The sequence below is a fragment of the Scyliorhinus torazame genome, chromosome 5 (genome assembly GCF_047496885.1).
Source record: "Scyliorhinus torazame isolate Kashiwa2021f chromosome 5, sScyTor2.1, whole genome shotgun sequence".
Lineage (NCBI taxonomy): Eukaryota > Metazoa > Chordata > Chondrichthyes > Carcharhiniformes > Scyliorhinidae > Scyliorhinus > Scyliorhinus torazame.
The window spans coordinates 320106026-320128963 of NC_092711.1; the positions used below are offsets into that span (position 1 = coordinate 320106026).

The 22938-nt window shown below is 43.6% G+C and overlaps 1 protein-coding gene across 2 annotated transcripts in view; it reads right to left on the bottom strand.

Moving 5' to 3' along the window:
- Positions 1-22938, bottom strand: part of LOC140421315 (tripeptidyl-peptidase 2-like) — a 194416-nt gene that overhangs the window by 166076 nt on the left and 5402 nt on the right. For both annotated transcript variants that reach the window (XM_072505959.1, XM_072505960.1), the window contains exons 2-5: positions 14530-14658; positions 11691-11786; positions 10936-11040; positions 2249-2373 (exon numbers count right to left, since the gene is read on the bottom strand). In XM_072505959.1, coding sequence (XP_072362060.1) covers positions 2249-2373; positions 10936-11040; positions 11691-11786; positions 14530-14658 — 455 coding nt within the window. The remainder of the gene's footprint in view (positions 1-2248; positions 2374-10935; positions 11041-11690; positions 11787-14529; positions 14659-22938) is intronic.

Consider the following 22938-nt stretch of genomic DNA (forward strand, 5'->3'; position numbering starts at 1 on the left):
ATCAGGAGTGCTGACTGCTTGGCAAGTGAACTCTGATTGGCGCAGGTTGGTCGGGTACGGTCAGTACTTATTGCGAACAGCGGAAGGGACACGCTGTCTGATATAATCCACCAATCTTTGGGATGTACGGCCTACATACCTGGCATCACATCAGCACTGAAATCCATATACCACATTACTCATTTGTGATAGGCAGAACATCTTTTTGACTTAGTGGCGAACACCACTTGTATTGCTACTGCAGAAGTAAGTACGGGAAACATCTAGCTTTGCCTGTTGCTCAAATGTTTGAGATTCCTTAACCTTGCAGTGTAATTTGGGGAAGGCTGGGCACTTTCCGGGACCAGAAGTGGCAGCCTTAGGTCCTTTCATGAGCTTGCGTGTTACACAAGTGTGAAATGAAAAGATCAGGGTCGCCATTATCTCGCAGTATGGCTTTGAAGCTCCTTATTCCAGCCACAAGCTTGTACGCTGAGCAATCATGCAATGCTCTCGTATTGTAAATTGTTGTTCCCTTTTACATGTCTTTTTCAGGACTGGATAATGTTAACCACAACAACTGTTTCACCTTGTCCCGAACAGGAAAATCAGAGGACACAGTTTGCGCTGGAAGGGAATTCAAAACTAATCAGTGAGCGAGTGGTCAATTTATCCGACAGGTTCCCTCGGGAGCCAATTTATCCGACAGGTTCCCTCGGGAGCCAATTTATCCGACAGGTTCCCTCGGGAGACAATTTATCCGACAGGTTCCCACTGGAGACAATGGAAACAATTCACACCGAATCATTCAAATACAAATTAGAGATTTATAACAATTAAGATTATTTTGGGATAGTCTCTGAGCAATTTGAGATCCTCTCCAAATAAAAGGTCCCAATGCTACAGCTGTCACTTTTACCTTTCATGAACAACTGTTGTCAAATGTAAACTAATTGGTCAGACCAACATTGCCTCCAACTCAAAATTCTCATCCTTATATTCAAAGCCCTCCATAGTCTTGCTCCTCCCTACTCTGTAACCAGCCCCACAAATCTCTGAGACTTCAAATTTGGCCTTTGTATACCCCCAGCTTCCTTTGCCCCACCACCGGCGGGCATGCCTTCAGCTTTCGCTTTCAGATTGACTATTTTTTTAAATTTAAAACATACCAAGAGAGTCCTGTCCCCCTTTGCACTGTATTTCTGAAGCTCAAAAGCACAAACTAACCTCCGCCCTGATGACCCGCTAACACTGAGCACATTCTAGCTAGGGAGAGGCACTTTTGGAGTTTAGATTTGCCAATGCTCTTTTCAAAGGGCCAGTGCAGACTCGATGGGCCAAATGGCCCCCTTCTGCACTGTAAATTCTATGTACTTGTGTCTTTCTACGCCTGCGCTGTGGGAATCTGCCAAAGCTGGCAGCTAGGATTGAATGGCTAGACCCTGTAACCAAATAGGTTAAAGTAAATATGACGTGCAGCTCAGAAGCATAAAAAACCTCAAGGATACGATTATATGTCGACAAGAGGAAATATTTAACAATTCAGTCGCAAAGTGATCAGTTTGATTCTTCCTTTCAGAACTGCCACATGATTTCTGCAAATATTACAAATATTGCAATTTAAGAAAAAGCTTGCTTTGCTTCCAAGTAAATTTCTCTACTTTCTTGCAATCAAGAGGTAAATAAAGAATTTGTCCTTCTATGTCATTGCTTATTTGACCAACACATTTTTAATAATGATGCAGATTCACTTTTGGAAAATGTCAATTGGTTTCAAGAATTTGATTGCATCTGTTGGAAATTACCTCAAGTACAATTTTTTAAAATTCAATTTTACGGGATGTGGGCTTCGATGGCAAGGCCAGCATTTGTTGCCCATCCTCAATTGCCCTCGAGAAGGTTGTAGTGAGTTGCCTTCTTGAACCACCTCAGTCCCTGAGGTGTAGGTACACCCACAGGGCTGTTAGGGAGGGAGTTCCAGGATTTTACCCCAATGACAGTGAAGGAACAGCGATATATTTCCAAGTCAGGATAGTTAGTGACTTGGAGGGGAACTTCCAAGTGGTGGTATTCCCATGTGTCTGCTGCTCTTGTCCTTCTAGATGGTAGTGGTCATGGGTTTGAACAGCACTGCTGAAGGAGTCTTGGTGAGTTCCTGCAGTGCATCTTGTAGACGGTGTATACTGCTGCTACTGAGAGATGGTGCATTCATTGTGCATTATGTTAAAAGGCTGAAGAGCTGACACTGCAAGATTTAAAATTAATTCACCTCCAATCTTTTCCATCCTGCCAAACCAAGCAATCATATACAGGCCCATGGTCTGAGTATTTCTTCTCCAGTAGGTCCAACTGATCAACTTGGCACTGAAGGTCTTCCAGGATCAACTTCTCTTCCTGTTCAATTGCAAGACAACATGTTAACACCTTAAAGGATGAGAGAACCTCCCTGCCCCAACCCCAGAATGGCCTCATGAACAAGGGACTTCAGTCATGGGACGAGACTGGGGAAGCTGGGATTGTTCCCCAAAGAGCAGAGAAAGTGAGTAGGAGATTTAAGAGATATTGAAAATAATGAGACATTTTGATCTAGTAAATAAGGGGAACACAGCCTACGCACTGGCGGGTGGGACCCAGCAAATTGGTGTGATCTGGACTTCATCGCCAGAAAGTGTGGGAGGTAGATTGACAGTCAACTCAATGTGAAAACCTGAATCGGAAACAATGACAGGACAAATTGGATAGCTGCTTCCAAGAGCTGGTACAGGCACTATGGGTCGAACAGCCTCCTCTGCGTTGTTAGAATCTATAATCTGTGGTACTGCACCGTGGTTTGCTCCTTCTGCTCCATGTGGGAAGCAGAGAACATTTCCAGTGCCCGGGGCCAGCATGTGTGCAGGAGGTGTCTCAAGCTACAGCTCCTAGAAGCCTGGCATTTGGAGCTGGAGCGGCAGCTGCAGACACTGTGGAGCATCTGCGAGGCAGAGTGTGTCATGGATAGCACGTATAGAGAGGTAGTCACACCGCAGGCTCAGACTCGACAGGCAGGCAGGGAATGGGTGACCACCAGGCAGAGCAAGAGAGCTAGACAGGCAGTGCAGGAATCTCCTGTGGCCATTCTTGGGGGGGGGGGGGGGGGGGGGTTGAACAGCCAGTAGTTATGCTAAACAATGGAGAAATGACTAGGTAGAAAAAGGGATGAGGTCTCTAAGCAGAATGTAAGGAGTTGGGAAGAAACTTCAGGGGTCCGACCTCAAAGGCAGCGATCTCAGGATCACTACCAGTGCTACGTGCTAGTCGGAGTAGAAATAGCAGGGTATATTGGATGAATAAGTGGTTGAAGAGGTGATGTCAGGCGGAGGGTTTCAGATTCCTGGGGCATTGGGGTCAGTGCGGGGTGAGGTGGGACCAGTACGAACTGGACGGGTTACACCTGGGCAGGGTTTGGAATGATGTCGGGGAAATATTTGCTAGAGTGGCTGGGGGGGTTTAAACTAAAACAGCAGGGGGATCGGAACCAATGCAAGGAGTCAGAGGAGGAGGAAACAAGGACAAAAACAAAAGACAGAAAGGGGAATGAGAAAAAAAAGGGCCACAGTGAAAAATATTGGGGGCAGGACAAGTAATATTAAAAAGACAAAGCTTAAAGGCTTTGTACCTTAAGGCACAGAGCATTCGCAAGAAAGCGGATGAACTGATCGTGCAAATAGATGCCAATGGGATTACGGAGAAATGGCTGAAGGGTGACCAGGAACGGGAACTGAACATCCAGGGGTATTCAGTATTTAGGCAGGACAGACAAAAAGGAAAAGGTGGTGGAATGGCATTGTTGGTTATAGGGAAAATCAACACAATAGTGAGGAAGGATATTAACTCTGAAAATGTGGAATCTGTATGGGTACAGCTGAGAAATACCATGGGGCAAAAAACTTTAGTGGGCGTTGTTTACCACCCAACAAACTGTAGTGGTGATGTTGGGAATGGCATTAAACAGGAAATTAGAGACAGCTGGTTTGTAATGCAGAACAAGACCAGCAGCGCGGGTTAAATTCCCGTACCAGCTTACCTGAACAGGTGCCGGAATGTGGCGCCTAGGGGCTTTTCACAGTAACTTCATACTTGTGACAATAAAAGGTTATTAAAAGATTACATGCGATAAAGGAACATCTGTAATTATGGGTGATTTTAATCTGCATATAGATCTCGCAAATCAAATTAGTAACAATACTGTAGAGGAGGAATTCTTGGAGTGTATACGGGATGGTTTTCTAGACTAATATGTTGAGGAACCAACTAGAGAACAGGCCATCCTCGACTGGGTACTGTGCAATGACAACGGAATCATTGGCAATCTAATTGTGTGAAATCCCTTGGCGATGAGCGACCGTAATATGACAGAATTTTTCATCAAGCTAGAGATCGAAGGAGCTGATTCTGAGACTCGTGTCCTGAATCTCAGTAAAAGAAACTACGATGATATGAGGCGTTGAGTTGGCTATGATCAATTAGGAAATGTTACTTAAAGGGATGACTGCCGATAGGCAATTGCAAGCATTCAAGGAGCGCATGGGGGAACTGCAACAATTGTTTATTCCTGTCTGGCACAAAAACAAACAGGAAAGGTGACCAATTAATGGCCTACAAGGGAAATTAGACATAGCATTCGATGCAAGAAAAGAGCATACAAATTATCCAAGAAAAACAATAGGTCTGACGATTGGGAGCAATTTAGAATACAGCAAAGAAGGACCAAGCGATTGGCTAAGAAGGGTAAAATAAAGTAGGAGAGTAAGCTTGCAGGGAACATAAAACTGACTGTAAAAGTTTCTATAGGTACGTGAAGGGAATAAGATTGGTAAAGACAAATGTAGGTCCCTTACAGTCAGAAAGAGGGGAAGTTATAATGGGGAACAAAGAAATGGCTGAGCAATTAAGTGCATATTTTGGTTCTGTCATCACAAATGAGGACACTCCCCGTGTCTACGTGGGTTTCGTCCCACAACCGAAAGATGCGCAGGTTAGGTGGATTGGCCACACTAAATTGCCTCTTAATTGGCAAAAATGAATTGGGTAATCTAAATTTACAAAAAAAAACAAATGAGGATTTAAATCAGATACCAGAAATGTTGGAGAACGCAGGGTTTAGTGAGAGGGAGGAACTGAAGGAGATCAATATTGGTAGAGAAATGGTGTTCATAGAATCATAGAATTTACAGTGCAGAAGGAGGCCATTCGGCCCATCGAGTCTGCACCGGACCCTGGAAAGAGACTCCAATTAAGCCCACGCCTCCACACCATCCCTGTAACCCAGTAACCCCACTTAACCTTTTTGGACACTAAGGACAATTTAGCATGGCCAATCCACCTAACCCGCACGTCTTTGGACTGTGGGAGGAAACCGGAGCATCCGGAGGAATCCCACGCATACACGGGGAGAACGTGCAGACCCCACACAGACAGTGACCCAAGCCGGGAATCGAACCTGGGACGCTGGAGCTGTGAAGGAACTGTGCTAACCACTATGCTACCGTGCTGCCTCGTGTTGGGGAAATTGATAGGATTGAAGACTGATTAATCCCCAGGGCCTGATAATCTACATCCCAGAATACTTAAGAATGTGACTCTAGAAAAAGTGGCTGCATTTGTGGTCATCTTCCAGACTTCTATAAACTATGGAACAGTTCCTACAGATTGGAGGTAGCTAATGTAATTCCACCATTTAAAAAGTGAGGTAGGGAGAAAACAGAGAATTATAGACCCATAAGCCTGACGTCACGAGTGGGAAAAATTCTACAATCCATTATCAGAGATTTTATGGCAGAGCACTTAGAAAACAGTGGCAGGATCGGACAGAGCCAGCATGGATTTATGAAGGGGTAATCAAGCTTGACAAATCTACTGGAATTCTTCGAGGATGTAACTGGTAGAGTTGATGTGGGGGAAGCCAGTGGATGTGATTTATTCGGACTTTCAGAAGGCCTTTGGCAAAGTTTGGCATAAGAGATTAGCATACAATTGTATTGAAATCGATTGAAAACTAGTTGGCAGACAGGAAACAGAATAGGAATTAAGACTTTTTTTCAAATTGGCAGGCAGTGACTAGTGGGGTGCCGCAGAGATCGGTGCTCGGACCCCAGCTATTCACAATATATATTAATGATTTAGATGAGGGAACAAAATGTAATATCTCCAAATTTGCAGATGACACAAACTTGGGTGGGAGGGTGAGCTGTGAGGAGGATGCAGAGGTCCTTCAGTGTGATTTGGACAAGTTGAGTGAGTGGGCAAATGAATGGCAGATGCTGTATAATTTGAATAATTGCAAAGTTATCCACTTTGGTGGCAAAAACAAGAAGGCAGACTATTAACTGAATAGCCATAAATTAGGGGAGAGGAATGTGCAGCAAGTCCTGGGTGCCCTCGTACACCAGTCACTGAAGGCAAGCATGCAGGGGCAGCAGGTGGTAAAGAAGGTAAATAGTATACTGGCTTTCATTGCGAGAGGATCCGAGTACAGGAGCAGGGATGTCTTGCTGCAATTATACGGGGCCTTGGTGAGGCCACACCTCGAATATTGTGCGCAATTTTGGTGTCCTTATCTGAGGAGGAATGTTCTTGCTATGGAGGGACTGACTCCTGGGATGGCGGGACTGATGTATGAGGAGAGATTAAGTCGGTTAGGATTGTATTTGCTGGAGTTCAGAGGAATGAAGGGGAATCTCATAGAAACCTATAAAATTCCAACAGGACTAGACGAGGTAGATGCAGGAAGGATGTGCCCGATGATGCGCGTGTCCAGAACCAGGGGTCACAGTCTGAGGATACAGGGTAGATCATTTCGGACAGAGATGAGGAGAAATTTCTTCACCCAGAGAGTGATGAGCCTGTGGAATTCATTACCACAGGAATTGGTTGAAGCCAAAACATTGTACGTTTTCAAGAAGTTAGATTTAGCACTTGGGATGACGGGGATCAAAGGATATGAGGGCGAAAGCGGGATTAGGCTATTGAGTTGGTTGATCAACTATGATCATAATGAATGGCGGAGCATGCTCAAAGGGCCGAATGGCCTCCTCCTGCGTCTGTTTTGTATGTTTCTATCCACTGTGACAAAATGCAACAAGCACTGGCTTTCTTGGTTCTTCTATTTGCATCATGGTTTCCTTGTAGTTAGCCCGAAGCGCCCAATATCACTGTGCAGGTGCTGGGAATTCAGAGTAAAAATTGCCTCCGACTGTCACCAAGTGATCCACAAAAGACCAGGTCCCAGGAACAATGTCGACTTACAGATTTTGCCTCATTCTGTTAGAGGCCGAACAGTATTCACAGATGTGGAGATGCCGGCGTTGGACTGGGGTGAGCACAGTACGAAGTCTTACAACACCAGGTTCAAGTCCAACAGGTTTGTTTCGATGTCACTAGCTTTCGGAGCGCTGCTCCTTCCTCAGGTGAATGAAGAGGTATGTTCCTCTTCATTCACCTGAGGAAGGAGCAGCGCTCCGAAAGCTAGTGACATCGAAACAAACCTGTTGGACTTTAACCTGGTGTTGTAAGACTTCGTACAGTATTCACAGAGTGAGGAAATACATAGCTCGTAAGCAGACCATTAGCAAAAGCCATTTAATGTTGGAAAAAGCATGGCGAAGGCCAACTGAAATAGGGTAATAAAGAATGATTTACGAGTGACGGGTCATTTATAACAAAGGGAGTTGAGCGGTTTGGATACATAGAATTCACACTGGGCATCAGGAAAAAGTCAGCTATTTCTGAGTGAGAATGTTCCTGGATCAAACCTGAGTGCATCATCTAGGCAGACATTCCCCATGACAAAAATTCTTTACCTACAAATGCAAAACCTAGGTCAGTCCAGCAACAAAAACAAAATGCACAATATAAGCCAAGGATTCTGGGACTGCTCGAGTTCGCCCTCAAACAAGTCTGAAATTCTGAAAGCCCCTCGTCTCAATGTCCAAATTGGCAATTATTCTCATCATTGAAGTGTCAAACCAAGCCCTCCTTAATGATGAACTGATTTATGAAGTATAATTTAATTCTGCCGGTACACCTGTAAATTGGTCCTGGGCCCATGTCAATTTTGGTTTGGGTCAAACATTAAAATGATGGTGACGCAATAATGCAGGACTCTTAGAAATAAGTGTACATCCAACAAAAAGTTCCCCGAGCAACTTGTGTAAAAGCCTGTACAAGACCAACAGCACAAACAAGGCTTTGACAATCTTGCTGTTGCCTCAAGTCCAAACATTGCTGGGCACCAAGAACAAAATGTGTGTGGTTATGCACAAGGAAAGTAAGCCAAATTTTAAGCCGGCCATAGTTTCCCCCAAAGTTCAGAGGGCCTCGTTATTAATATAATGTTAACCGGGCAGCACAGTAGCTAGCACCGATGCCTCACAGCTCCAGGGTCCCAGGTTTGATTCCTGCCTTGGGTCACTGTCTGTGCGGTGTCTGCGTGGGTCCCCTCCGGGTGCTCCAGTTTCCTCACATGGTCCAAAGATGTGCAGGTTAGGTGGATTGGCCACGCTAAATTGCCCCGAGGTTAGGTGGGGTCGCTGGGTTATGGGATAGGGTGGAGGTGTGGGCTTAAGTAGGGTGCTCTTTCCAAGAGCCGGTGCAGACTCGATGGGCCGAATGGCCTCCTTCTGCACTGTAAATTCTACATATTAACTATATTGTTAAGCTGCACTGATGAAAGGCATTGTTTAATTAAGTTCTTTGCACACATATAAATTCCTTTAGTTAATGAGTTTATTTGTTAATGAGTTTATTTTTATTTGTCTCAAAAAGAGCATATATTGTTGAAAAAAATCATATAAATCGGGGCGTCAATACATTATTTCAGTCAGGAGAAGCTGTCTTGGTTTTTACTTCACCAGCTGGATTGGATCCTGTTAACACCCTCCACATGCATGAGAATAGGTGTCTGAGCGTGCCCGTGACCCTCAAAGCTAGTCATGCAAAAGAGACCAACAGTTTAAATGCTGCTAATTTCTCCGGGTGATAGCCCTGTTAGATTGCTCTTGCAAATGAGGAAACTTCAAGTATAAGGGGCACGATTTAACCACCGCATTGTGCCCGGCGTGAATCTGTGCGCACCAGTTAAATAGCAGGAAAGGCCAACTGGCCTGCTGGATGGAGTGTTCCAGATCACGCCTAAATATGGCGAGCATATCATTAACTCTAAATTACATTCATTTCTAACTCATTCAAGAGATTGAAGTCGAATGCAACGGTCTCCCGGGAATTAACCGGCTCCCCAGTGAGAAATCAGGCGGGCGTTGTTTAGTACTCCTTTTTAAAAACATGAAGCTGGCGCATTGGCTGCTGAGGGAAACTGAGGTGGTGAGCAGTCATGTCCATTTTCTGGCATGCAGCTGCTACCCCAGTGCTCTCGGGATGGAGGACCTCCTCAGGGGTGTTGGGCTTGGTCCGGGGGGGGGGGGGGGGGTGTTGCTGAAGCATTCCAGGTTAGCTTCACCCCTGGGCCAGGAGGGTGAGGGGCTTTCCATTTGTGAGGCCGTTGAGCCATGTTTAAATATTGTGGATACCTATAACAGGGGCAACTACAACCGCTGCCTGTCTGCCCTACAAAAAGACTTCCAGGACAGAGCCCTGCTCTTAATTTTATGATGTCACTTTAACTCCCTTTGACGGTGAGCAGCCTCCAGCTTCATGACTGAAGGCTATTGCTAACGAGGAATTGGCCTTGTTATTTTTGAGAGCACTTCACAGCTCCAGCTCAAGTGGATTCTCGTGGGTACACATGCCATGTATCAGACGATGATTATTGCATTCACATTTCAATCAAATTTTGAAGCCTGAACAGTTTGCCTGAACTTTAGAAGCGTCAGCACCATAGAGGCAACAGCCATCAATCAAACACTCCAGAGCTGGGCTCCAGCACTGGGGCTATCCTCGCAACCAAAGGCTGAGTGTGTGGATCAGGGAAGGGCACCTGAGCACCGTCTCCCTAATGTTCCCGGCAGGGAGCTGGGGTCTAGGGGCTCCTGCTGTGCCCCAGGGAGAGTGTGTAGAGCCAGGTTTTCAATTACAACTTGTTCGGTGGATGGCACTCAAAGAAGGTGGGATGCGGAAGGATGGGGGAGGCTTGGGGGATTTGAGCGTTCCGGGGTGGAAGCCCTAATTGATTGTCGGTTTCTTCTCCACCAATTCCTTACAGATATACAAAACATGGCCAGACGCCGGAGAATGCGGCAGCAGCATTGACGCAGGCTCAAGGTGCAGGGGGGTGCCTCACACTCTGAAGACCCGGCCGTCCATCAGTCTGAGCAGGAACCAGAGAGGGACGCCAGCGACTACCCAAAGTGTACAGGCGTCATTGCTCTTTCGAAGCGATGACAGACAGCATGTGCCACAGGAGACTGCGTCTCAAAAAAGAGACAATATGGCACCTGTGCCACGTTTTCACAGCCGTAGCACCTCATGGAGGACGACGACACCTGCTCCCGTTTATCATACAGGTCAACGCAGCCCTGAACTTCTATGCAACCAGATCATTCTAGGGCTCGAGTGAGAACTTGTGCGGCTCTTCAAGGATAAGGCGTACCTGCTGAGGTCCTAACTTGAGGGCACCAGTGTGGAGGCCAGAGACTGATGCAGAGACCTGATATAACGAGGCCTATGTTGCCACCCGGGCTGTTATTGAGCGGTGCATCGGACTGCTCAAGATGCAATTCTGATGCCTGGACCGGTCTGGTGGTACCCTGCAGTACACGTCCCAGAGGGTCACCCGCTTTGTGGTGGTCTGCTAATTGGTGAGGAGCTGGATCATCCCTCACTCATTTTCACACAAACTCAGAACTGACCAGCCCCAATTGAGCTGACACCAATATGGTTTCACTTCCTTTCCTTCCACAGGCTTGATGGGCCAAATGGCCTACTCCTGCTCCTATTTTTTATGATCAAATTAGTACTCGGTACCTGAGCTAGGTTTGTGCTCTTTTTGTTGAAGTCATTCAGTCTTCGATGAGCTTCTGCCACAGCAGCACGGTGGGAAGGGTCCCACTGTTTCTCCCGTCTTTCTTGCTGTTTGTAAAAGCACGCAAACACACAAAATTAGGACAGAGAAAAAAAATAGGTCATGAAGAAAACAAAGAATGAGGACCAGAACATTAGGTGAATCTACTCTTTCTGTGCCGCAAACAGTTACAATCCTTTAGATCTAAAATGGAATGTTGGCTCATTGACAGTAAAGAGTCTATCTCAAATAATGTTCCATCAAAATTATTTCTTTATAAATTGTCAGCATTGAAAAATAATGCTTATATTAAATACTGCATTGATTAAATGCAGAAAGAAAGTGTAAAATAGCTGTCTTAATGAAGTAATCTAATGTGCATCAGCATAGAGCAGCAGTTTGACACGCGCGCGCGCGCACACACATGCTCAAACGTGCACTCACACACCACACATACGCATTCGTGCACATACCTCAATCTTCTCCTCTGATCACGATACCCTATAGTGCTCTTGCTCGTGAATTTGCTTTGTTTGGCCCCTTGTTCCGCACTGTAATCACCGTTTGTCGATGTACCATTTGTCAATGTACTCTGTTGATTATTCTTTTTGTCTACTATGTACGTACTGTGTACGTTCCCTTGACCACAGAAAAATACTTTTCACTGTACTTCGGTACATGTGACAATAAATCAAATCAAATCAAATCAGGACCTCACCTGAATTCTCTCCTTGAGGGCTGTGGGGTACAGTTCAAAGGCATTTTTTATACCAATGTGGTACTTCGAAGAAGGGTTAATCCAATCTGGTGGCACCTAAATTAAAACACAAACAGTACACAATGCAGAGGGTATATCACACACAGCAATCTCGGAGTTTGGGTCCTCGATAGGTTGTACACTGAATAAATGGCACAATATCTCCATAATTTGTTTTATTGAAGTCAAGGATAGGATAATAATAATAATAATAATAATAATAATAATAATAATAATAATAATAATAATAATAATAATCGCTTCTCGTCACAAGTAGGCTTCAATGAAGTTACTGTGAAAAGCTGCTAGTCGCCACAATCCGGCGCCTGTTTGGGGATGCCAGTACGGGAATTGACCCCGCGCTGCTGGCATTATTCTGCATTACAAGCCAGCTGTTTAGCCCACTGTCTAGCCCACATACTCCCTCCATTGATAACCTTCCCAGTTACGCCTCACACAGGTTGGGAAGCAACCACCTAATCTGCTTAAGACAGTGCATTTTATCCAGTCCTTCCAACGCTGAATAACTAATGATGGTCTTTTTCCTGTTACTGGGGCAGGGTCAGCAGATGTCTCAGTTCTGCACCAAATCTACCTGGCTTGCAAAGTATGAAATTAGCAAAATCCATATGCAGCATTAATGAAGCATTTTTTTTTTTAAAGTATTTGTTTCATTATTGGCAAGCATTCCCAAGACAACTTTGGCAACTGGGCTTTTAAATCTCAAACTGCAAGACATCAAATGCTGTCATCAAAAAATTATATTTGTGAAAACTATCTCTAAACAGTAAGGATGGAATACCCGTCACTGCATGGTAGTAATGGTGATGTTTGAACTGTAGCTGGGTCTTTTCTAGTGTGAACCAGATTGTGTGGATCATTACAGTCAAATTGAATATATCATATGCATAGTTTATGACACACACCTCAATCCTACTCCACATTCCTACAGAATGCTGCTAAGACCACTAGGATCAAAGGCAGCTGATTAGCTTGCAACATTAGTTAAACTGACAACACATCAGAAACATTAGCAATCTTATACCCACACTCATCGGTGGTGGGTCCCATTTGATTCTGAGTCAAGGGGTTGAGTGACAACTGCTTTAAGAAACCTCATACACAAGTTACAACTATATGTAAACATATCCTCCCATTGTACCAGTTTAGTCATCAGCTCTTATGATTAATAATTTTAACCCATGCACCATAACATATTTTAACATATATGTACTTGTAAGAACCAAATAGAAGACAGAAGGCTGTGGAGTAATCTGACAGAGGGGATTAAAATTATGATAAGCTTTGATCGGGCAGATACAGGGACGATGTTCCCATTTGTCGGGGGAGACCAAAACAAAAGGCCATAAATACAAGATAGTCACTATGTGATGTATGTAAGAAATTGTTACATGTTTCATTGTAATGTTATTAAAAACCCTGGCTTCAAATAGATACAGGCAGTATCTCTTACTAGAGATGAGATTAAGGAGTCATAAAGGTGTGGAAATCATTGATTTTACCCATTTATTTGTTTACAGACAGATAGTTAATGGATTTTTGTTTATGTTTTTGGAGGGTCCCTGGGGTGTAGATATGAGGGATTGTGTTTAGACCTAGCTAAGCAGGTCATGGGATATCTGAGTGGGAGGAGTCAGAAGAATGCTTTATGATTTTGGATACAGATGTTCTTAATGGGAAGAGCTTTGTCTGTCTGTAGTTTTGCAGTCTGCTATAAGGTTTTAAATGAACAGCAGTTTGCCGTAGGGTTTTAGTCAGTAGCACAGTGATTAGCACTGTTGCTTCACAGCGCCAGGGACCCTGGTTCGATTCCCGGCTTGGGTCACTGTCTGTGCAGAGTCTGCACGTTCTTCCCATGTCTGTGTGGGTTTCCTCCGGGTCCTCCGATTTCCTCCCACAAGTCCCGAAAGACGTGCTATTAGGTGAATTGGACATTCTGAATTCTCCGTGTATCCGAACAGGTGCCAGAACGTGGCAACTAGGGACTTTTCACAGTAACTCCATTGCAGTGTTAATGTAAACCTACTTGTGACAATAAAAGATTATTATTATTAAGACAAAACGATTTTCAGGTTGTTCCTGAAAGGGTCTCTCTCTCTCTTCAAAGGTCTGCACAAATAAGCAAGTAACCCTGATTGTTAAGTTTCTTTATATGTGGCTATTTGAATTGTATTGGATTGCTTAATTGGAATATATAGTGGCAGCTGTAGCTAGGGAGTTTTTTTTCCTTTTACTAAAAAACTGTTTTAACTGTTAATTGGAAGGCTATTACTGTTTTGCTAATGTGATTGATTTTTGTGCTTAAATTAAAACTGGTTTTAGCATAAAAGATACCTATTAGTCAGTGTTGTCATTCCTGTGGTTTAGTCTTACAAATTGTTGGGATTCTCACACAACAGACCTAACAATTAATCAATCCAGTATAGGAATTCAGGAGAAACCTCTTTACCCAGAGAGTGGTTAGAACCGAAGTGCTGAGACATGGAGCGGTTGAGTCACATAGCATAGATACATTGTGGGAAGTTAGATAAACATGTTGACAGATTAGATGAAGAAAGGTGGGAGATTTGAGTGGAGCATAAACAGCAGCATAGACCAGTTAAGCCAAAGAAGTCAAGTGTCTGCCGCACACTCCTTGTAATCCTAAACCCAACTCTATAAAATACTTCCAGCATGGTACTACTGTTTTATTAGTGTGTGCATTCTCATTGCTGAAACAAGAGGAAGTGTTGAACAATGTTGTGCCTAAGTTAACAGTGCAGAAGTGACCTAGTGGTACCTTCAGAGTTCTTCCTGAGAGGCCAACTAGAATGCCATCCTTAACTTCCAGCACGGTGGAAGTGTCCACATCTCCGCTTCCTGAGACATCAATGAGGTCAACAATCTTTGGTTTTCCATCTGTTGTTAGCTGAAGAATACGTAAGAAGTAGTCAGCAAATCAGACAGTTCATTTGCGTTCCATGTTTTCAACAGCTGGGAGACCAGATGTTCATATGCTCATTTCTAATAGTTGTACATACTCAAACCAAAATGTTGTGAACACTGAAAAATGAATATCCTTCACGACACAAAATATACCTCCCACTAATCTGAAACATACGTGTCTTATTCAAATGCTCTGATCATATGTAACAGTACCCCTCCCTTGCTTACGTTACATGATTTGCCTTTTTTAAGCATATCTTTGAATTGTAAGAATTAGACATTGTCGCAATGATAGCTGGTCTTCTGTTTACAATTAGTCAGAGGTTATGCTGTTTTTCAACAAAACGGTGTTACAGAAAACAGAAATATAGTCACAGGCCAATTAGACCCTCAAATCTGCTTTATCATTCAGTGAGATAAAAGTTGATCTCGGGCCCAACGCCATAAACCAGCCTTTTCCTCAAAACCCTTAATAACACTGAGCAACATAAATCTATCAGTCCCAGATTTAAAACCAAAAATTCATCTGGTATCAATTGCTATTTGCAACAGTGTGCGTCAAACCTCTGTCTACCCTATGTATGATGTGGAGATGCCGGCGTTGGACTGGGGTGAGCACAGTAAGAAGTCTTGCAACACCAGGTTAAATTCCAACAGCTTTGTTTCGAATCACTAGCTTTCGGAGCGCTACTCCTTCCTTAGGTGAACAGGTGAAACAAACCTGTTGGACTTTAATCTGGCGTTGTAAGAATTCTTACTGTGCTTACCCTATATATGTTGAAGAGTGTATGTTGAAGAGTTTCCGCAAGATTTCTACTGTTAAGAACATTACAACTAAAAAAAAAAATTCAATGTAAAGCTGTAATCTTTGAGACTTGAAAATAACAGAATCTTAAAAACTTTATTCAGAGAGTCATTCTATAATTTTGTTGTGGAAGTGTTGCCTTACTCTTGGATTATATATTATCCTCATCCCTGAATACTCAATGGTCAACTACTTTATATTGTAACAGAGCTTCTTAATAAACCATAAGTAAATTGAAGTCAAGTGCGCTGGGTATAAGTCTAGTACAGATCCCAAATGGAGATTTATTTATTTTTATAAAACAGACACTCATGAGTGGGGACAATTGACAATTTTGGAGATGACAACTTACAAATTATTATTGTAAGTGATTATATATTAAAAAGAACATCTTCTTGCAGGCCACATAAAATTAATCATCCTGGACTCGGCCCAACTCATTTTTTCCCAAGGGAAGAAAACAAACAAACATTTACACTGCACAACCTCTCGGAAAGACTCCAAAAGAAGTTGTTTCTGGAAAAATCAATGGTGTTTAACATCGCATGTGAAGGACAGCATCTCTAACATTGAAGTATTGATATGGATCATGTATTCCAGTCTTATCGTGTGGCTTCAACACATCACTTTCTGACTTGGAGACAGATGTACTAACGAATGAAGTAGAGACATTGCTGCTAAGTTTTCATAAATGCAGTCTTCTTCCTTTTGAGAAAATAAACCATTAACTCAGAACACTCCAAAACATTTATTCACCTCAATGGAGACGGAAGCACAGTTCAATGTTTGCCTCCAACCAAAAAAGGCTATGTGAAGAGGCCAAATATCATGAACTGAAAGTGAAACTATACAAGCTGCAGATCAGAGTGACTGTCCAGTGGAAGAACTAAGTCAATGAGAATCGGGGGGTCGTGACTCTCCTCTGATTAGTCATACCTAGCACAAAGGAAGGTGGTTATGATTGTTAGAGGTCAACCTCAGCCCCAGGACATTGCTATACGAGTCCCTTAAAAGTGGGGATGTACACTGAAGATTGCACAATGTCTAGCACCATTCATAATTCCTCAGGCACTGAAGCTGTCCATGCGTGCAGGACCTGGACAACAGGTCAAGTGACATTCATGCCACACAAGTAGTACTTCATTCAAAGTGTCGGGAATCTGTGGAATTCTCTGCCCCAGAACGCAGTGGATGCAGGAACACCAAACAACTTTTGAGGAGATAGTCAGTGGGATGAAGGGTTATGTGGAGCGAGCAGGAAAGTGGAAACGATGAAAGACAGCCATGATCTTATTAAATGGCGGAGCAGGTTTGAGGAGCTGGACTGCTTCTGTAAGTGCGAAGTAATGACGACCTCAACAAGCGAGAATCCAACCACTTCCCCTTGACATGAAACGTAATTCCATCATTGATGAGCTGACTGAACAGTTAAGGCGATGGACGGCGAATCCATCAAAATGTGAGGTGATGCATTTTGAAAAGACTAACAAGTCAAGGGACTATGCAATGAACAGTAGGATGTCAGGACATACAGAGAGCCAGAGGGTCATTGGGGTGCATGTTCCAGATATCCCTAAAGGCAGCAGGACAGGTCAATAAGGTGGCTAAGGAGACATATGGGATATTTGTTTTATTAGCCGAGGCATAAAATATAAGAGCAGGGAGGTTATGATGGAGCTGCATAAAACATTTGTTAGGCCATAGCTAGAGTACTGAGTGCAGTTCTGGTCGCCTCACTATGGGAAGGATGTGATTGTACTAGAAAGGGGGCAGAGGGGATTCACCAGGATGTTGCCTGGGATGAAGCATTTCAGCTATAAAAGAGGTTGCTTAGGCTGGGGCTGTTCTCCTCAGAGCATAGAAGGATGAAGGGGGAACCTGAATGAAGTGTGCAAATGTATGAGGGACATAGACAGGGTAGAAGAAATATTTCCCCTTAGTAGAGGGGTCAATAGCCAGGGTATTGATTTATGGTAAGAGGCAAGAAATTTAGAGGGGATTTGAGGAAATACGTTTCACCCAGAGGGTGGTGGGAATCTGGAAATCACTCTTGAATGGGTGGTGGAAGCAGGAACCCTTACCTTTGAGAAATATTTAGATGAGCGTTTAAAATGCCATAGCATACAAGGCTACGGACCAAATGTTGGAAAATTAGATTAGAATAGATAGGTGCTTAATGGCCGGCGCAGACAGGATGGGCCGAAGACGCTTCCTGTGCTGTAAAACTCTATACAAGTCTATGAATTCCCCACCAAAACATGCTGGGGTCTTACCATTGACCAGAGAACGCTCATTAGGTTGATCCTAGATATGACGGGATTTTCTTATGATAAAAGGTTGCGTAGGTTGGGCCTGTGCTCATTGGAGTTTAAAAGAATTAGAGGTGACCTTATTGAGAAAAAGTATTCTCAGTGTGCTTGACAAGGTAAGTGCTGAGAGGTTGTTTCCCCTTGTGAGAGTGTCTTGGACCAGAGAGCATAATCTCAGAGTAAAGGGTTACCCATTCAAGACAGAGATGAGGACTTTCTTCTCTCAGGGGGTATAGTCTATGGAATTCTTTACCCCAGATGGTAGTCGAGGCGGGGTGGCTTATTATTATTATTATTATTATTATTAAGCTAAGTATGTTAAGGCTGAGATAGGAATATTTTTAATCAGTGAGGGAAATCAAGGATTATGGGGATAAGGTGGAAAAGTGGAGTTGAGAATTATCGTAATACGTCAGCCATGGTCTCACTAAATGGCGGAGCAAGACCTGATGGGCCAAGTGGCCTACTTCTGCACCTACGTCATCTGGTCTCAAATGGTTTATCAACTGAAGGGATGCGATAATTACAAGTAGCAGCCTCCATACCTGCAGGATGTTTCTTAGAGCTGACAAAGGAGATAAACTACTGAAGAACAGAACAAAGAAAGATTTGCATTTATTTAGCATCTTTCATGACCTCAGAACATTCCCAAGTTTCCTAATATCGTCACTGAATTGCATAGTTGTAATTTTATGGTTATGGCCTTTTGTTTTGGGCACTCCCACCAGAGGAAGGTTTCTCTCCATCTACCCTATCAACTCATTTAATAATGTCATGTGAGAGTACCTTTAAGACATGGATGTTTAAGCAATGTACCTTTAAGAAAACAGTGATGTCAGAGAGTGGGTGGAGCTGAGGTCAGATCAGCCATTTTGCAGTTTAGTTTTGCAGTTTGAAAAGAGCTTGGGGACTGTCTATGTTTTGCAGTGAGCTGGATCTCTGCCATGAAAGACTATCTTTGGATCATTTGGGTGATTTAAACTCATTTTGGTAAAGCCTTTAACCTGATGTGATTCTGTTTAAGGGTGTTAAGTCTCTTGGAAGTTTGAAGGAACATTTTGAGGAATTATTTACTGTTGCAATATTTTCTGAGTTATCTTTGAAGTAAGGGGTGTTAAGAGATCCAATGTTTATTTAAGATGTTAAATTGAGTTCATGGAATAAACAGTGTTTGTGTTTAAAAACCCAGGTGTCCATAATTGTAATCCCACACCTAGGGAAAAAGCAACAAATACATTAAAGGGAGAGGTTGGTTGAACTCCATGATACATTTTGGGGTTCTGAAAACGCCTCGTCCATAACAATAATCTTCAACAACTCAATTGATCACCCCTTAATCTTCTGTAATGAAGGGAATATAAACCTAACCGATACAATTCCTCTTTATTGTTTAATTATTTTAGCTAGGCATAAAAAGACCAAAGGTGTCAATGAAATATCATGTTTTATTAGGTCCTGAACATATAGCTATCAGTGTGCTCATGACACACAATCAGTAGTTGGCACCGCCTTGGCAGTGCTCTCCTGCACTTTAAACCCCTTTCAATTGACACTGGTGTGACGAGAGACAATTTTGCCAGCAGTTTTTAAAGCAATACTGTCATGTTTGGAGAGCATAGCTACAGATAAATCACCCCTAGAGGAGTTGGGGAGATGCCAGCTAGCCTCGCAGGTTTTGAGGTTTGATTCTGTTTGCGTGCTTTCACAGCTTGTCAGCGATTGCCGATCAGGCACAGCGAAGTAAGAAAAATAAATGGACCAAATCATTTTTGGTCAACCCTACCTGCTCTGGGTCAGTACAAGGATTCATTCTCTCCAGATCACAAGCACAGCTGCTGTTATCTCTCTGACTGTGGTCAGTAATGCCTGGTCCAGCCTATGCATGAATTATAGAATCATAGATTTTACAGTGCAGAAAGAGGCCATTTGGCCCATCGAGTCTGCACCGGCCCTTGGAAAGAGCACCTCACCCAATCATTTTGGACACTAAGGGCAATTTATCATGGCCAATCCACCTAACCTGCACATCTTTGGACTGTGAGAGGAAACCGGAGCACCCGGAGGAAACCCACGCACACACGGGGAGAATGTGCAGACTCCGCACAGACAGTGAACCAAGCCGGGAATCGAACCTGGGACCCTGAAGCTGTGAAGCAACTATGGTAACCACTGTGCTACCGTGCCTTAGCATCACAAAGCAATCAGACTGGCATGTTTACACTGAACTTTTAAAAGAGCCTTCAACAAACCCGTGCCTGAACTCTCCACCAGAATTCTCACTCCAATGTATCAGCAAATACATACAGGGCTGCAGGAACTGAAGAGGACAATTCAGCCCCAATGTTCCTGCACTGCCATTCCAATTAAAGCACTGTAACTCCATTTGCCTGCCTTTGCTCCATTATCCTCGATATCCTAACCCAACAAGAATCAATCAATCTCAGTCTTGACAGCTCCAATTGTTCCCCAGCACCTGCAGGGGAGAGAGAGAGCCAGAGAGTTCCAGATTGCTACCAGCCTGTGTGTGAAGAAGTATTTTCTGATGTCATACTTGAATGGCCAAGCCCTCATTTTGTGTCAAAATAAAAGTAAAATACTGCAGAGGCTGGAGTCTGAAACAAAACAGAAAATGCTCGAAAAGCTCAGCAAGTCTGACAGCATCTGTGGAGGGAGATAAAAGAGTTAACGATTGCTGATGATACAAAGTTGAATGGCATTGTAGATAGCCTAGGTAATAGCATAAAATTACAAGGAGATATTGACAAGATGAAGCGAATGGGCAAAATTGGGGCAGATGGAATTCAATGAAAGCAAGTGTGAGGTTATCCATTTTGGACCAAAAAAGGCTAGAGCAGAGTACTTTCTAAATGAAAAGAGGTTGGGTACAGTGGATGTTCAAAGAGACTTGGGGTCCAGGTGCATAGATCCTTAAAATGCCAGGACCATGTGCAGAAAATAATCAACAAGGCTAATGGAATGCCAGCCTTTATATCCAGAGGACTGGAGTATAAAGACACAGGGGTTATGCTGCAGCTATACCTGGATTACAGGGGTTGAGTTAAAGGAGAGATTACTCAAATTAGGCCTGTTTTCACTCGAATTTAGAAGGCTAAGGGATGATCTGATTCAAGTATTCAAGATATTAATAGGGAAAGACAAACTATTTCCACTGGTTGGAGATTCTAAAACAAGCGGGCATTGCCTAAAGAATAGAGCTAGACCATTCAGTAGAGATGTCAGGAAGAACTTCTTCACCCAAAGGGTGGTAGAGGTTTGGAAACCTCTCCCACAAACAGCAGTTGAAGCTGGAACAGTTGTTAATGTTTTAATCTGAGATAGATTTTTGTGAAGCAAAGAAATTAAGAAATACAGGCCAAAGGCAGATATATCTGGAGCCATGATCTCATTGAATGGCGGGACAGGCTCAAGGGGCTGAATGGGCTGCTCCTGTTCCCATGTTTCGAATCTACATGACTCTTCTTTTCTGGAGCAGGGAGAAGGTCAGTGGTTGGTTTTGGATTTGTCATGTGTACTGAGGTACAGTGAAAAGTATCGTTCTGCGTACAGTCCAGACAGATTGTTCCATACATAGGGCATAAGATAGATACGCGATGCAAATACACAGGCACAGACATCGGGTGAAGCATACGGAATGTAGTACTGCTCAGTAAGAGAAGGGCTACTGGTGGAGCTTGGAGAGATTGCAACAAAGAGGTGTAGGTCACGAGACAGAAGAAGCGTTAATGGCAGGAGGTAGTAGGTGCATAAAGGTGAGATATCAGAATCTATTAATGTTCAGTGAGAGCAAAACTGAAGAAGTGATAGATGGCCCAGTGGGGGAGGAGGAGGCAGGTGGATTTTTAAAATCTATTTTCTCTCCAGACCTGCTGAGTATTTCTAGCATTTTCTGTTTCGATTTTTATGACACCTTGTTTGTGGCTCCACCAGCAGAGGACTGGTTCCTCTGTATCTTACCGACAGAGTCCTTTTTAAACACCAGATTGCCCAGCTCCCCCCACCCCTAACATTCATGACGATGCTTTTTGATGCCTGATTATTTAATGTATTTGGAGGTGTGGTTAGCTCAGTTGACTGGACGGCTGGTTCGTGATGCGGAGTGACGCCAACAGCGTGGGTTCGTACCGGCTGAGATTACTCATGAAGGCCCCACCTTCTCAACCTTGCTCGAGGTGTGGTGACCCTCAGGATTAATCACTACCAGTCAGCTCTCTCTCAAAGGGGGACGGCAGCCTATGGCATCGGGGACTGTGGCGACTTTCATTTCATGTTATCTTCATTTAATGGCGTAATAAAATCAGAGGACTAAAATTTACAACATCATTTAGTTGATCCATTGGATTTTCAACATTTCCCCAGCCCCAAGTGGCAACTAAATAATGTTTTAAATCTTACCCATTTTGTAGACCAAACACAGCAATGGTCAGACAAGACCATAAGACATAGGAGTGGAAGTAAGGCCATTCGGCCCATCGAGTCCGCTCCACCATTCAATCATGGCTGATTTCATCTCCATTTACCCGCTCTCTCTCCATAGCCCTTAATTCCTTGAGAAATCAAGAATTTATCAACTACTGTCTTAAAGACACTCAACGTCCCGGCCTCCACCGCCCTCTGTGGCAATGAATTCCACAGACCCACCACTGGCTGAAGAAATTTCTCCTCATCTCTGTTCTAAAGTGACTCCCTTTTATTCTAAGGCTGTGCCCCCAGGTCCTAGTCTCCACTGCTAATGGAAACAACTTCCCTACATCCACCCTATCTAAGCCATTCATTATCTTGTAAGTTTCTATTAGATCTCCCCTCAACCTCCTAAACTCCAATGAACATAATCCCAGGATCCTCAGACGTTCATCGTATGTTAGGCCTACCATTCCTGGGATCATCCGTGTGAATCTCCGCTGGACCCGCTCCAGTGCCAGTCTGTCCTTCCTGAGGTGTGGGGCCCAAAATTGCTCACAGTATTCTAAATGGGGCCTAACTAATGCTTTATAAAGCTTCAGAAGTACATCCCTGCTTTTATATTCCAAGCCTCTTGAGATGAATGACAACATTGCATTTGCTTTCTTAGTTACGGACTCAACCTGCAAGTTTACCTTTAGAGAATCCTGGACTAGGACTCCCAAGTCCC